At 42.1% G+C, this 17,517-nt stretch overlaps 1 protein-coding gene across 3 annotated transcripts in view; it reads right to left on the minus strand.

Annotated features, from left to right (window-relative positions):
- The window catches only part of ERICH1 (glutamate rich 1), a 74,022-nt gene that overhangs the window by 24,723 nt on the left and 31,782 nt on the right, over positions 1-17,517 (minus strand). For 2 of the 3 annotated variants that reach the window (XR_010792835.1, XM_066603529.1), the window contains exon 6: positions 10,256-10,417. The exons of the other annotated variant lie outside the window; for it this stretch is intronic. Coding sequence is in view for 1 of the 2 variants with exons in the window: in XM_066603529.1 (XP_066459626.1) it covers positions 10,338-10,417 (80 nt within the window). In the remaining variant the exon portion in view is untranslated. Of the gene's footprint in view, positions 1-10,255; positions 10,418-17,517 lie in introns of those variants that run through there. 3 annotated transcript variants of the gene reach the window in all.

Below are 17,517 nucleotides of genomic sequence, written 5' to 3' on the forward strand. Positions count from 1 at the left end.
ACCAAAGCAACCCCAGACCATCACATTACCTCCACCATGCTTAACAGATGGCGTCAGGCATTCTTCCAGCATCTTTTCATTTGTTCTGCGTCTCACAAACGTTCTTCTTTGTGATCCAAACACCTCAAACTTGGATTCATCCGTCCACAACACTTTTTTCCAGTCTTCCTCTGTCCAATGTCTGTGTTCTTTTGCCCATCTTAATCTTTTTCTTTTATTGGCCAGTCTCAGATATGGCTTTTTCTTTGCCACTCTGCCCTGAAGCCCAAAATCCCGCAGCCGCCTCTTCACTGTAGATGTTGACACTGGTGTTTTGCGGGTACTATTTAATGAAGATGCCAGTTGGGTACCTGTGAGGCGTCTGTTTCTCAAACTAGAGACTCTAATGTGCTTATCTTCTTGCTTAGTTGTGCAACGCGGCCTCCCACTTCTTTTTCTACTCTGGTTAGAGCCTGTTTGTGCTGTCCTCTGAAGGGAGTAGTACACACCGTTGTAGGAAATCTTCAATTTCTTAGCAATTTCTCGCATGGAATAGCCTTCATTTCTAAGAACAAGAATAGACTGTCGAGTTTCAGATGAAAGTTCTCTTTTTCTGGCCATTTTGAGCGTTTAATTGACCCCACAAATGTGATGCTCCAGAAACTCAATCTGCTCACAGGAAGGTCAGTTTTGTAGCTTCTGTAACGAGCTAGACTGTTTTCAGATGTGTGAACATGATTGCACAAGGGTTTTCTAATCATCAATTAGCCTTCTGAGCCAATGAGCAAACACATTGTACCATTAGAACACTGGAGTGATAGTTGCTGGAAATGGGCCTCTATTCACCTTTGTAGATTTTGCACAAAAAACCAGGCATTTGCAGCTAGAATAGTCATTTACCACATTAGCAATGTATAGAGTGCATTTGTTTAAAGTTAGGACTAGTTTAAAGTTATCTTCATTGAAAAGTACAGTGCTTTTCCTTCAAAAATAAGGACATTTCAATGTGACCCCAAACTTTTGAACGGTAGTGTATATATATTTTTTTAAGTACACCCCTCTGAGCCCTATTGTATAAATTTGTATTTCTTAGTTCCCAGTAGAATTAGGAATCTGGGATCTGAAACTTTCTGGAGTAATCCACTGACCATCAGATGAATAAGTGTCTTTCGAAGAGGCAGTCCTTGGACACCTTCTCAGGGCAGGTTCAGAGTCACTAATAGTTGATGTAGAGAATGACGTCAGAAAATTTGAGTCATGCTCACTAGCTGAGTCCAATTCAGGCACAATAATTGTGCAAGCCTACTCACAGTAAACCTCCTGTGGGCCATGGTATAGATAATAAAATTATGCACCCAAAAAAAAGTTAATTCTATTGGGCGGGTGACCGCAGGACACTGGGGATCACTTGGATAGGGTGACCAAGGAAGGGGGTCGGGAACAACACAGCAGGGTATTTTTTTTCTTTTCTACTAACCACAGGATGGGTGACAGGAACACTTTTATTTTTTGCGACTTGTTTTTCCACACTGACAGATACATTAACCAACCAGACACTACACTGACAGGATCAGATACTATGCTGAATAAACACCCACTTCACTGACTGACACACTGATCACACTTTCCTAACAGCATTAATAGTCCTCTCCAACCATGAATAACACAATGTGATGGTTGAAGAGAGAGAACGTACTAGAAACAGTGCAAACTCCCGCTACTGCACTGTGATCGATCAGTCATTGGTGACTTACCAATCACAGAGATCGCTGAGGCAGGATCGCTGTGATTGGTTCCCTTGCAGCAGGTAGTGATTGGCTGCTAATTATGTTAGCAGTCATCGTTACAGTGTCCCCATGTGTGTCCCAGTGGTGACACTTTAAACATAGGACATAAGTTTAGGTCCTATTGTGTTTCATGCACACAGGACATAAACGTATAAGGGGTTTATTAGTTTATTAATACTTCCATACATACTGTTTGAATAAAGCTTCAATTTGCGAATTTACAGGTCTTGCTTAAGGAGCACTGAGTAATGGACGACACTCAAGGAAATATTACTAGTTTCTAGTTCCTGGAAAAGTCTAGGCAAAAAAGGAAATCAGCATGACCGGACCACTGCAAACCAAGAGAAAACAGCATGTGTGGCAGGCTGGCCAGAGATCAGTCATTTCTGGAGGCAACTTGATCTGAGCATTATGAATGTTTGAGACATTTACATGGTGAATTGAAACCAGTCTCATTTCAGCCCCTTGAAGAGAACAAAATCCTCCCATGCAAGGCTCTAGCAATTTGTATGGATAATGTAATGCATCCTGCTCCGAATACATAAAACTGCTACAGTATGTAACAGAGATGAGCACACACGGGGAACATTTATCTCAGCAAAGAGAAATGTCGGTAATTTATGCCAAGGATTAGCAAGCAGGTTTTCTGCTTACGAACTGCTTGTTTGCAATATCCCACATCACTATCTCCACATCTCTCATTATTGTTGTCACATTAATTTTCTCCATCTCGAGACGGTGTCAAACAAATCCCCAAATCCTTTCCATAATAATTCAGTTATACTTATTCCTTAAATGAACACAATATTTGTACAAGATTAATCATTTGTACTGCTGGCAAACCCAACGCAGAAGAGTATATCTTTCCGATGCCTTGTAGGTAGAGATGAGGGAGTAGTGCCTTAGCCGAGTATCCTCCCGCTCATCTGTAAAGATTCGGGGGCCGGCGCGGGTGACAGGTGAGTTGTGGCGGTGAGCAGGGGGAATCGGGGGGGAGAGAGAGATCTCCCCTCTGTTCTTCCCCGCTCTCCTCCGCCACTCCCCGCCGGCCCCCGAATCTTTAGAGACGAGCGGTAGGATACTCGCCTAAGGCACTACTCGCTCGAGTAGTTAGCCTTAGCGAGTATACTCGCTCATCTCTACTTGTAGGATATTTGTTAAAATTCATAAGCTACTTTAATAAACTTTCTCTCAACTAGCTCGATATATTGCATGGTTTAGGGCAGAGGTTTATAACTATTTGTGGCCCAACCGTAACATAGTATGTCAGGCCGAATGAAGACAATGTCCATCCAGTTCAGCATGTTTCAACTTTGGCTGCTGAAGCCAAGCCCACACTTGCTGCGTCAAGGAAGAGCAGATGGAGGGTATGACAAAAGAAAATTAAAAAATTATATATTTTAGGTGTAGCATTAGTATTGCTCTGTGGGTAATGACCCCACAGCCTTCAAGTTGAAACTCCTCTTTTAGGTTGCTCAAAATACGACAGCGACAGCCGCAATACCTGCATAACAGTGCCAGGCGCAGTACGCCTCATTAGTCTCACCAGTCAGAGTGCCAATTAGTGTTATTAGTCACAGTATCCCTCATTACTACTTGCATTTCTTCTGTGCTGGTCCTCAGAGTAAGAAAAGTGAGCGACACAAAGGAATCTCCCATGTCTTATCCCGATCCGTGTAAACAAGACTGATGAATGTCAAATAAAGGCACTACATTCTCTGCATTGGAGAGATGTTTTTTTTGGACAACTGCAATGTTCTGTACCATTTGGACATAAACAAGCATATCTGTGTCCCAATGATTGCAGGATGGCACAGAATGGATTGCAGATTTAAAGAAGATGCTTGTCTCTCGTTTTTCAAACATAATTTGCTCAAGGCTATTGATTTAACAAAGAACATATGGAGTAGTAAACTTGGCATATCTAGCGAGAATTAAATGTGCGCTTTTACTTCAGCATTCGTAAAATACCATAAACAATGATTTTTCATACGACTTTATTATAGAATGATAGAGTTGGAAGGGACCTCCACAATCTTTGGGTCCAACCCCCTGCTCAGGGACCCCCAACAGGTCATGTTTTCAGGATATCCTATAGTAAGAACACCTGTGGCAATGTCTGCGGCCCTGACAATAATCACATCACCTGTGCAACACTGAGGAAATCCTTACAATATTACCTGTTGGGGGTCCCTGAGGACTGGAGTTGAGAAACACTGCACTAAATCATCCCTGACAAGTATAAACGGTACAGACCCACATAGCGGTCATAGATGGCTGGGTTGCGGTAGCAATGCGGCCGAGAACACCAGCATTGATGCAGATCCACGCGACTTGCTATTGAATTAAGTGCTCACTAGCTGTAAGTTGTTAATGGCACTTAATTCATTAGCAAGACGCAAAGACATGCATTAATCACAAAAGCTGTCGGTTGCATCGTTGCCATGCAGCAACCGCTACGTAGGACCATACCTCAATACTAAGCAGCCATACCCTCTCAAGAGTAGGTCAGGTGTGCAAGTGGTTGTTCATCACCTGTGCTACCTCCCCCATACAGCATTTTACCTGTTCTGCATGCGGCTAGAAATTGGAGTTTGTGCCTGCCCTTGTATCTCGATATCAGTATATATCGGCAAGTATGGCCCTGTACTACTTTTTTTTAATAGATTAGATTCCTTTTTCTGTGATTTAGTTGTTGTTAGTCCTTTATGAACTGCAGAAATGTTTCCAATATTACTTTGCCACATTCAGAGTAGTTTTTTTTTTTCATTTTTCCATAGATGTATGAGTAGCTGTACAAAAGTGTTTTTTGCAAGAGAAGTTGTATTTTTTAATAGCACCATTTTGACACACGTGATACATATAACTTATTATGGACAGTATATAAAAAAACAAACACATGAGTAAGCCGGTTTAAAGACTATTGGAATATAGACACATTTTGTTGCCAACATGCATTTAATCCCCACAGGGAGCTGCTTCTAAACGGCTCTAGCTGCTTCATAGTTTAGATTGTAGCCACAACCATGATTTTGGTCATGTTTTAAAGCCAAGACTCTAACCTTGCCCTAACCTGAGTTAGAGCAGCATTAAGTGAGAGCTGTATATATTGGCAGCTCTCACGTGGACCTGTGTGCAGAGCAAGAGTGAAGACCAAAGAGGTGGATGCCAACTGCCTCATATTAGGGGGGGAAAATCCTAATAAAGCAGTAAGAATAAATCCATGGATGAACATCTCCAGCAATCTACTACCCATAATTTGTAAACCATATGTTTTTCTAGGCATTCAGGCTCCTGCTGAACTTGTTTAATCACTCAACTATCACAACGTCTGGTAGCAGACTTCCAAAGTCTCATGGCTCCTACAGTGAAGAAGTGTCATCCATGATGAAGGTGAAACATTTTTTTTTCCTCTAGGTGCAAAGGATGCCCTCTCGTCATAATGTTAGAAAAAAAAACAACCAAGAACTGCACTGTCCAGTCAAGGATTTATACATTGTTATTAGATCAGCCCTAAGCTGCTTTTTCCAAACGGAATAACCATAGGATTCATAAGCTGTCTTGGTAGTGCAATTCACCCACTCTCTTATCCCCTTAGTGACCAGCCCATTTTGTGCCTTAATCCCTTAAGGATGCAGCCCCCCCTTTTTTTTCCTTTTTCCGCTTTTTCCTTGGAGACTGGGTGACCAAAAATAGTGCAATTCTGGCATTTCTTTTTCTGATGACGTTTACCATGCGGGATACATAGAGCGTGGCTTTGATAGATTGGATGTTTACGGACGCAGCGATACCAAATATGTATTTTTGTTTTATTATTTAGATTCTTGTATTATAAATATGGAAAAAGATGTGTTTTTTAAACTTTTTTAAAATAATTAGTAATACCTTTTTACTTTTTTTTTTAGTCCCCAGAGTTGACAAGAACTTGCGATGCTTTGATTGCTCCTACAGGATGATGTAATGCCAAAGCTTTACATCATACTGCGATCTGACAGGCATTCTATCAAGACACGCCACAGGCATGGCTTGATAGGCACTCTGCAATGGCAGCCCCAGTGTCTTTCAGAAGGCCCCCGGGTGCCATGACAACCTGCGATCTCATTGCAGGGGGCCATACAGAACCCCTGAACATCGGTCGAGGCATATAAAAAAAAATTAACAGCTTTGATCAGCAGCCCAGCTCATCAGAGCTGTTGCGGGCAGCTGTCGGCTGTAAGAAACCACTGGCACCTGCATTGCATGGAGCGGGATCGACCCCCGATTCTGCAGGACGTAGCGTATGCCCTGTTGCGTTAAGGGGCTATAGAATTATTTCAGTGATACGTACATAATGACCAACATAATTCCTCATAATACTATTTTACCTATATAGTAAATGAGATACACTGCTGAAGTTTAACTGCTGCCTGTTGTGACACACTGCAAAGGTGCCCACTGAGACTATCACCCAAGGGCCCACATAAACCTGCAGATTGTCCTGGATTTCTGCATCTATTGTTCTGTTATCTTTAATAACGGCTCTCACCCTTCCCTCCATTCCATATCCAAATGTCACCATCTACACCATTTTCTCCTCCTATAATTCAACTCCCTTCAATCTATCCATAGTTTAAAAACTCCTCCCATCTTCTAGCAAGCTTTTCCTTACTGAGATATCTAATTTATAAAAGCCTACAGGCTTTTTCTTGCACCACTCTTTGACCCCTTTGTGAGACCTCCGGTGGATGATTTTGGTGTCAGTGGATTTGTAACATCCTCACCACTGCCATAAAATCCTAAAATTAGAGTTTGATACAGCGAGTCACCTGTTTGAGCAGGTCAAAGTTTCCAATGTTAAGTCTATGGGCGCAGGTAAGTGTAGCAGCGAGCGATTATGGAGAGTGAAATGTTGCTAGGCAACGTTGATAGAAAGCCGAATAGCCATGAGCTCCGCTCACTGCTGTTCTCCTCAACAACTAATTCAAGCAGACTCGAGGATCACTCAACCCGTGGAGCACAGCTGATGAGAGGACAGTTTTTTCCTGCACAGGGTGTCAGGACTTCTCTCTCCTCCTCTGCCAGTGGCTCTCTGAGTGAAGACGAAATGCTCTGCCACTGGATTCCTCCTTTCCTCCAGAGGTGGCACATAGCGCTGACAGCCCTGCAAACCCCCACCAGGTGAGAGCAGACAAAGGGATCTGTATGGTAAAAGCTGGCAGGGCTTCCAAGATGGCGTACAGTCAGAGTAAAAATACAAGAAGTGAAGGGTCCCAAATGGTTTTATTTCTGAGCTATCAGACATCTATTGTAAATTTTAATTAATGAACTTCTCAAGTGTCCTTTTCATACGTATTTGCCATATCATTTTAATTTAGAGGGGGAGAAGGGGGTTTCAGCTCTGCTGCACACCACTGCAGCCAGGAACACACGCTCAGTACTGCTGCACCCAGAGACACACTCTGCTACATATACTCAGCTCTGCTACATGCAGGTACACACCTTCAGCTCTGCTACACGACAATATACACATTCAGCTCTGCTACATGAAGGTAAACATTTTATGTTCGTGTAGCGAACATCGAACTTGTCTAGATTATTTATATTACCGCTGGTATTAGAAGTGTAGCTTATGGGTTGATGGGGCATAGATACTGCAGAGTTACTGGTAAGATGCTGCAAGGTTGAATAGAAACTAAACCGACCATATTTTAGGTCTATGGGCACCGTTCGGTTCCACCATAAAATGGATCCAAATGGAGCAGGAAAATGTAATCCCTTAACGTGTGTGTGAACATAGCCTAAACTGTTGATAATCTGCATTGCATTAAGTCACCACATATTAAAAGTTTTAACTTTATGCCAAAAAGAGACAACATTGGTTTTATCAGTTTTAGTAAATTAACTTTGGACCAGGACTACTACCTTTTGAGAACTAGGAATTTCAGGGAAGTGAGATGTAAATAGCTTAGCTGCTCTGTACATTTCTTTATTCTACTGTTAAAGCTTACACATACAATGAAAAGGTAAGGTTTCACTAACACCAGCTTTGTTGTCTGTGTCGCATATCTTTAGCGTGTATAGAAGATTGTTCCTTCTGTGCAACTGCTGGAGATTTTTATTCTTTGCTAAAGAGTCATCACTGCGTCTTCTGAGGGCTGCAGTGATCTGGGTCACCTCTTGCCCCTTTCCTTGAGAAGTTATTATCTTCTTCTCTTCAGGTTTTCTTTCTTTCAGGCTTCATCCAGAGAAGCAAAAAGTGGCTATTTTAAGAAGGATTTGACTGAATACAAGGCATTGCGGGATACCATTATGCCCTCCATAGCAGGAATATTTGCATTGAAAATAAACAGCGGAACTTTGCAAATCAGCGAGTCTAGTGCAACAGACAAAACAGAATGGAATTTGTATAAAACCATCACTTGAGCAGCTGGGCAAGAAAAACGAAAAAAAACCCCCAAAAAACTGTTTTGTCTGCCTCAAAAACCAGTCATAGAAGTGCAAAGGTTTCTGCCTCTCCAATCAAAGCAACAAAACATTTGCTGTTGTGGAGCAAAAGTCCCAAATACGTTTTGGCTTGTGATCCACTCGTTATAGGTAATGGAAAGGCACTTTAAAGAAGTTGCCTTTTAACGGACACTCCTTCCCATATACTCTAATAATGCAGAAGATGGAGAGCTGCTAACAAAGAACCGCTCCTACTCTGGTGGATCTGGCCCATTTACTTTTTACAGTCTTTTCAATAGCCAGCATGTAATGCTACATTTGCTGTGCCCGTTCTGTCTTGGCGGTCATTTGTTACTAAGTAATGATCTTGAAAACGGTATTATTGTATCTTGACGCCACCTGGAGAATGGGTGGAGAGCTAATGATGAGCTGTATCTGCAAACTGTATGCCCATCAGCTCCTGATTGGTTGCCCACAGCAAGGTCCTAGCAGGGTGTGTACTGAGGTTTGGCTTGGAGGGGAGGTTAGCTAACACTGAAGCTATCCCTGACCATAACCCTCCCTCCAAGGCAAACCTCAGTGGGCTTGCTGCTACCATGTTGCTGCAGGGAGGCAAGTGGCGTCAGTGTTCGGCTGCCAGGAAATGCATTAATAGGCCCGTAGCGCCTGGCTGTCGCTGCTAGCTCCGCTGCTGTTACAGTGCCCTGCCACCACTGTCCCCCTGGGGTGCCATGGATACTTGCGCGCAGTGTCACCCGGCAATCTCTGTGCGCTCCCCTCAGCGCCGGGCTCCATGCAAGGTACACTGCTGACACTACCGCTTGGCGTGTGGTTCCCTCTGCGGCGCCCGGTAATCCCTCTAGCCAGGTACTCTCACACCAGGGATCATAGGTATGCAGCTCCCAGGGAGCCTGGCAGCTAATGATTTATATCTGCTATCCAAAAGCTATTAGATCTGTGAATTGGAAACTTGAAGTGAATATATCACGCAAATAAAAAAAAATTAAAAAGTTAACAGTCGTGGAAACTCCTTTCATAGTAAGGTCTCAAAGCTAGAGGCCATTTATCTTTCTTCCAATCTCAAACATTAAATATCTTGTATCAGATGCAGAGTATTAAAAGAGAGTCTGTCAGCTGGAATATGTTGTCCAAACTGCAGGCATGATGTTATAGAGCCGGAGGAGCTGAGCAGATTGATATATAGTTTTATGGGGAAAGATTTAGTATAACTTGTATTTTATTCATTTAGATCTCTGCACATCCTGAGCTGAACAGTCCAATGGGCGGAGCTATCAGTGATTGTCAGCTATCTGAATAAAGTACAAGTTATACCGAATCTTTCCCCATAAAACTATATATCAATCTGCTCAGCTTTCCCTGCGGTGTAATATGCTGGCTGCAGTTTGGACAGAATATTCTGGCTGACAGATTCCCTTTAATAGAATTATTTTAATGAAAATGCATTAATGTACAGGTATGACAAATAAAATGCCTATGGTCACATTTAAAGGGGTAGTCTAGGGAGAAAAAAAATTAAATTAAAGTCTGCTTAGGACTGTATAAAAACATTTAAAATAGTCCGTCTTACTCACCTCACTCAATCTCTAGCAGCTCCCATTTCAACGGCACCCAGTCCCCTGCTGCAGCAATGATGTCCCGTCACAAGAACATATGATCTCTGCAGCCAATTACCAACTACATAAAACTTAAGATCAGCCAGTAACTGACTGCAGCAGTCATATATCCCCACATCACAGGAGCTGGCAAAAAGAGTACAGTGGGAGACCAGGCACCATAGGAAAGGGAGATGTGGAGGATGACATGAACAAGCTTCAATTTCATTTCTTCTATCCATACCACCCATTTAAGGTCCCATTCAAATGGGTTTTAATTTTCCCTGATGGACAAAATAGAAGTTTCCTCTGCTAGTCTACCCAATACAAAAAACAAGCAGGAAGCCAACAGACCTCATCAGGCAGTTACAAAATAGATCCATCATAGTTATCATTCATTCTTAAAAAAAACGGAAGCCATGATGCCAGTGCAAACAGAGCCCAAGACACTAATTTCGTTTCTCAAAATTTTACTTTTTCAGTGAAGGAAAGTTAATATAAAAACTGCATGAGCACACACAAATTTGAATAGAAATTACTTTCTGAGTTCTGTCTTTATTGATAGGATGTTTGTAATCCAGTAGTCAAACAAAGAACACAGCACCTTTATGTGATCTGCAAAAGACAAAGGATAATAAGCTGACAAAATACAATCCGAGATGGTTACAATCCATTACACTCAGACTAAAAATGTGCGTGCATCTGCTTCCTTCAATCAAAACAACACGCAAGAAAGGAAGGCGAAATCAAGCTTCATCGCCTGTCTTCTGTTCAGGTTTTTTTAAACAGTAAAAATGTAGTTTCACAAAGCTTTTTTTAAAAAAAATTACTGTTACGCCTGTCAGCTCATAGTTAACTTTGCCAGCACACCTTGTTCTGTCCAGATGAGCGAGGGTTAACAGTTCCTGTGCCTTCCAGTCAGGTTAATTACCCTGCTGTGTGTCTGAGTAGTGTGCTGGTGATTGACAGGTCTATCTACCCATCGGCTCCCCCTGGCTCCCTATAAGATCCAGCTCTTGCTTCCTGGGAGTTGCCGATTATTTTTCAGTCTCTGCTAGACCTCGCTGTTATCAACCAGACTTTTCCAGTCTGTCTCTATTGTATCCTGCTTCTGTCAGCTTGTCCGCTAGACCTCGCTGTTATCAGCCAGGGTTTTCCAGTCTGTCTCTTTTGTATCCTGCTTCTGTCAGCGTGTCTGCCAGACCTCGCTGTTATCAGCCAGGCTTTACCATCTGCCTCTGTCCTGTTTGTATTGTTCATGTTGGTTTTGTCATCTGCCTTTCTTGTCTGTACTAGTGGGTAGTACTCTCTTGCATAGGTACTGCAATCCCTGCCTGTCCCCTCTAGGGAGCGTAGGGTCAGAGTTGGAGGCCTGGACGTGTCCACCATCAGGGCTATCTCCAGAAAGGGACAGGGGCGTGGGTGAAGATCAGGGAGCCCCGCGCCATGTGTACCTAGGCACTCCACTAGTACTGTAACAATGACACTGTTTTTGTTGCAGTTTGAGTCGAAGCAAGAAGTGGATTCAAAAGATATGAGTAATATAAAAGGAAGGACTTTACTCCTTCCCACTGGATTCACTTCTGCCTTTGGCTCAAAATACTGCATCAAAAGTGCAGTAATAATTAAAAAACAAACTGGGTAAAACCACCTTAAGATTCACTTTTCAAACAAAAGTGTGCTTATGTGAAAAATAGTGGAAGTGCTAATCATTTTATTTACCTAAAATGACATTTCTGTGTTGAAAAATCATTCTAAAAATAGCTGACCACTAGGAGTCTTGCTTTCTTCTAATTTGCTTTCCACTACCTATTCTCAAGTGATACCCATCTCTATTAACATCAAGATGGAAAACAGGAAATGAAGGAGGGTGATGGGTCCCGAGTCTCAGGTGAGGGGAGAACGAGGGAGAGGGGTGGGGGGAATTTGGATACTAGAGCTATTGTTGAATTATTTACTGTCTCACAGCAACACTACAAATTGCTTCTCTAGTGTTCCCATGACAAGGTTATTCCTCTGTGTGTGCTACAGAGAGTTAGGAAACAGAATCTACTGTTTTCTCCATGTACAGTGCTCAGAAGCTGTTGTAGCAGCTAGACTCTTCCCACCAGTTCAGAGAACTGAAAAAGTAGATACAGAGCCTGAAAAGAGTAAAACTGGTAATAAGTGCTATCGTGTTTCCCCAAAAACAAGACCTACCCTGATAATAAGCCATACCCTGATTTTCGGGAGGGGGCTTGAAATATAAGCCTTCCCTGAAAATAAACCCTAGCTACACTAGATTAAAAAAACAGCAATACTCATTTAGCCGGCGGCTTCCCGGTCCCTCACGCTGGTCTCCAGCACTGCGTCAAGCTGTCATGTCCTAGCTGACAGCCTTCTCTTCCTGGTAATGGGCTTTGAATACCCCACCTCCAGCAAGCGAGTGCTGTAATTGGATCACAAGCGCCATTTGCTCAGCCAATCAGAGCCGGCGCTCAATCATTCACAGCCATTCAGTGAATGACATCACTGAATGGCTGGGATTGGTTCATCAAGCACCATCTCTGATTGGCTGTGCCAGTGGCACTCATGATCCAATCACAGCACTCGCTTGGTGGAGGCGGGGTATTTATAGTCCTGTTACCAAGAAGAGAATGCTGTCAGCAAGGAAACGGCAGCCTGCCGCAGTGCCGGAGACCAGTGGGGGGCTGTGTACCCCTTTCTCAAGCCTAGTAACAGTTGAGTCTACTGACTTTTGTAACACGGCGTCTTCATGCTGGTCTGTCTTATCTTGATGACGCCATCAATACTCTTGTTGCAGTACAGAGGGCACATTTTCTCACACAAACTTTACTTTTGAAAAAGTAGCACAAGAAGAACTTTTCACTTTTCTATTTTTAATGACTACTATGGTCTATACTGAGGCAGTCTAGTACCCCGGATCACTTCCTAAGCTGCTCTCCTGCTCCACAATCCATCCAGCAGGATCACACCAGAGGATTACAGATTCTGACCTTGGACCATAGGTGTGGAGCCAGGTCATATATGACAGGCTCCATACCAGGTGAGTCCTATACTACACTTTACCTAGATATACTTTATCACCCATTCTTTGATCTAATCAATTTAAGCACTCATTACTATTAATATACAACTACTATTTCAATATCTCCTCTTTGGAGTGCAGACACAATATTTTAAATATCTTTGTCCTAAAATGGGCATTTTGGGTGGAAGGGCTACAGGGAGATTTGTATGCTTTGGAATTTGGTTTTCAAATATTATCAATTATACTATTATGACATTTTATGTACATGAGAGTCCAATTGGAAAACCCCTCTAAACTGGTTCATAAAGTACACTACTGAAAGGCAATATAAACCTGCTTTTAGAACAGATTACAGAGAAACTGTTAATCTACTAAAATGAGAAAAACTGACTTGCGTCATGTTTTTTTTTTGCTTTCCTCTGGATCAACATTGCAGAATAGGCTGAAGTGGATGAACGCTTTTTTTCTGCTTTACCAACTATGCTAATATGCAGGCCTGCTAGACGCTACCAATAAGCGCCTGCCAAAGAGCTCCAATGCTGAGCAAGAAAGAAATCACCTAACAGTCCAGCATCTGAAAAGTGGGGATATAAATCAAGGCTGCAGTTTCATAGCAATTTTTTAAAAGTGGTGATTGAGCCAGATAGGATATAAATACATCTTTCTGGTCATACAAATCAGCGTTTTCTATACACACACGAAGATTAAGAACTTTTACTATACATAAATAAAAATGAACAGTTTTCCTTTTTACACATTTTGTTTGATAAAACATGCTTTTTTTTTTTAACTGGTAATAAGCCAAAAGTTCAATGCACATGAAGCACTGTACAGCTTGTGCTTTTGTACTGGTTCTCTGCCCATTTATTTCTTGGCCGAGATCTCCAGTTTGGTTTAATCTTTCAAATGAGCAGAATCTTTAACTCCATTAAGTTTGTGCCGCAGAGCGTATTAAAGAAAATGGACAAGGAGTGTTAAAAGATTGCAAACCCCATTTGAACTAATAAGAATGAGTTTGCAACTGCGCTGTGGCTTCGGTTAACGGAAGCCACAGCGTTGTGACTAGAGATGAGCGAGCATACTCAATAAGGGCAATTGCTTGAGCGAGCATTGCCCTTAGCGAGTACCTGCCCGCTCGAGAGAAAAGGTTCGGGTGCCGGCGGGGGGTAGCGGCGAGTTGCGGCAGTCAGCAAGGGGGAGGGGGGGGGGGTAGAGAGGGAGAGAGAGATCTCCTCTCCGTTCCTCCCCGCTGTCCCCCGCAGCTCCCTGCCCGCCGCCGGCACCCGAACCTTTTTTCTCGAGCGGGCAGATACTCGCTAAGGGCAATGCTCACTCAAGCAATTGCCCTTGACGAGTATGCTCACTCATCACTAGTTGTGACGGATGCTTCATGTGACACCAGTGCCAACAGACAGAACCCACCGACCAAAGTTTCTGCAGGAAAAAAAATAGCAATAAAACAGCATTATTTTTTTTCCATAAAAATCAACACAATCTATGGCAGAGGCTCCTAATTAACTCTGAAACAGCTAAGAACATAGCCTACATCGAGTTAATAGTGCAATTGTCACAAAATTTACCTGGCAACTAACATAAGATACTATCTGGTATAAGTCAAGCAGAGATTACATTCTACCTAAAGATGGCATCTATTCATCCACTTGTATACAGGTTACAACAACATTCTGCACCACGTAACAAAACTTCATAGGCCGCAGCAGTGCGGTCAGGACCTGTATTACATATGACAGCCAGATTATTGGGCTCTTCTCTAGATCTGTAAAAGGATGAACTGACATTATAAACTAAATTATTATACAATTAATATTGTCCATGACTGAAACACTGACGTAATGGCAGATGTTTGGATTGCTTTTGAGAATATACTAAAGAAGGCACCTTTATTGACTCCCAATTCATTCTAGAGGTTATTGCACTATGTCAGCTTATCTGGTTTGAACAGGGAGGACAAAATTTGGTGTAAGCTGTCTGGATGTCAGTCTCCAGTCAAAAACATCTTCCATTATTGAACCAGGATGATGTTCTTCACAGCTTTTTGCAAGAAGCTGTCATATTTGTAGTAAAAAATTCCTACTCTTTAGGCAATTAAATGTCAGGTTTTTATATGAATAGTTCATCATAGAATAATTGGTTAGGCATCAAATGATATTATAGATGCTGCTTAAGTAGATGTACATTGTATAAACATTTGCTCCAAACTGAAACAGCATAAGTTGAATCGGAGAGGCTGCATTTTTCAAATTAAATCTTTCATCATCAATTGCGATATGGTTATATATTCCTGGAATGCAGCTTATGATCTTTGCAATACAAAGGATGTACATCACGAAAATTAAAAACTAGGATCATGGAACATATACTGGTAGCTACTTCTTTACCTTCCAATTTGGATTAAAAGAGATCTCCCTCAGGACCCCAAAGCATTACTCCGGCCGCCTGCAGACGGCCGAGTTGGAGAATTCTTGCAGCGGGACCCGATCCAAGCCCCTGTAGGGACCAGTGCGGCGCTCACCTCTCCCGCAGCTCTGGCTCTTTGATGTGCCGGCTGCCGGACAGCCGGCGCATGCGTAGAGCTGAGCCGGGGAGCTGGGAAAGACATTTCTGTGCGGGCCTCTGCGAGACCTGCACAGAAATAGAACATGCCGCGCTTTGTTTTCAGTGTGTATTTTCACGCGGACAAATCGCGGCCGTCTGCCTAGGATTGCGTTTTGCAATGCAATCCTATGCAGGCGGGCTGGGGTGGAAATTCTGCGGGAAATCCCGCCACAGAATTTCCGCCTGTGTGCATGGGGCCTTAGACATCAATAGTGGCGACACTAGTCATTTGTCACTAGCATTAAAAAAAAAAAAAGTATATAAAATCTAAGAAAATGGGAGGATTGGTTTAAAGCACTTGTATCATGGGAGGCATCAATCTTCTATTTTTTTCCCTTTTAATCAGAGTCGACTCTCGAGTACTTTATGGATCAGCCCTCTCCACACGATTCTGCATGTTGGTGCGAGTACATTCTTTACAGAACAGATCATCTTTTGCCGCTGACCACTCCAAGCATGATCAAGGTTTCTTAGGAATTAGTTCAAATTATGTGGCCGAAGTATGAGAGCCTCTATTTTGTAATTCTGCCCTCCAATAAAAACTGTGGTTTGATGCGGTCTAGGACAGTTTTGTTCATGATCTTGGTGGTCCAAGGAATTTGTAAGAGTTTCCTCCAGCACCAAAGTTTGAAGACATCAATTTTCTTCTGGTCTGTTTTCTTCAGTGTCCAACTTTTAAAGCCATAAGTTGTGATTAGGAAGAAGATTGAGTTGACTATCCGGCATTTCTTTGCAATGTCTGTTTTTCCAGATCCTATCTATACTTAACATTGTGCTGACCTAGTGCGATTTGTCGTTTTATTTCTTTCCCTTTGCAGTCGATTGTTGATCGTGAAAGATGGAGTCTTGAACTGCTTCGATTTCTTCATTGTTGATTTAGATATTTCCTGTAGGAGTTACTGGCTGTTGTCATGATCTTAGTTTTCTTGGTATTCAAGTATAGGCCTGCTTTTTTTTTTACTCCCTTCTTCAACTTTTAGTATTAGTCAGTCAGTCAAGATGTTCCTGACTTTCTGCCAGCATAGGAGCCATACTGGATACTAAAATTAAATACAAAAGTACCTAAAAAGGCCTAAACTACTGGTCTGACTTGCTATACATTTATTGAATATGGTTTTCTGATGCCATCAATCTTCATATATATTATAGTGTCTCTTCAGGTGAGATGTGAGCCTTTCATCCCATAAAGGAGGAACGGTTGCGATTCCCCCCTTCACACACTGCTTATTAGCTGACAGCAGTATTTGCCTTTAGTTATGAATAAGGATAGTTACTGATCCAAACCACATAAGCAGTTTGTGGTTTTACTGGTGACGCACCTGATGTGTTCTTAAGCCTTATGTTTCAAAAAAGGTTAATGGATTTTTAAGCACAAAAAGTCACTCTACAGAGCTGGCCACTTGGCATTTTACGTCCTTCTAACTGCCATCCACTGCCTGTTGTCATATGAAATCCATCCCTAGCAGCAGAGACAAAATTGGATTACAGGAAGTGAGGGGGGTCTTTTGCTTGATATATGGTAAAATGTCCCATTGACCGCAGCTTACCCCGGCGCAATCAGGGACCTGATTTAGCTAGTAGGTTAACCGATCAGCTGTTCGCCCCAGGTGCCACATTCTGAAAAAGGTTGTCTCTAATGGTTATTCACAGTCTAGGATTAAAAATTAACTTTTATTGATAAACGATAAAATTTACTTAGTCAAAGGCACATTACACAAACACAGTGATAATCTAAATAAATTTTTAGCTTAAGCCAATAGGAAACCCATTATGCGTTATATGGTGAATATTTTGTATTCCCTACTATCAAAGTATGTTGATGCCTCTTTTTGTCTAACAGAGACGTAATAAACTTTTTAATAAAGATGTATCAAGTTTCACGTATTTGTGTTTATTTTATCTCTCTCATGCGTTAGACTTATTAGATACAGTATGCACAATCTAACATATCGTTGTTATTTCTTTGTGACAAACTTCTTCCGTGATATATTGGGTTCCTATTAGGATAAATGGATAGATTGTGCACCAAATATTGATGACAATCCAAAAAAGTATCAAATGCACTCAA

This window comes from Eleutherodactylus coqui, chromosome 1, assembly GCF_035609145.1.
Source record: "Eleutherodactylus coqui strain aEleCoq1 chromosome 1, aEleCoq1.hap1, whole genome shotgun sequence".
Taxonomy (NCBI): Eukaryota; Metazoa; Chordata; class Amphibia; order Anura; family Eleutherodactylidae; genus Eleutherodactylus; species Eleutherodactylus coqui.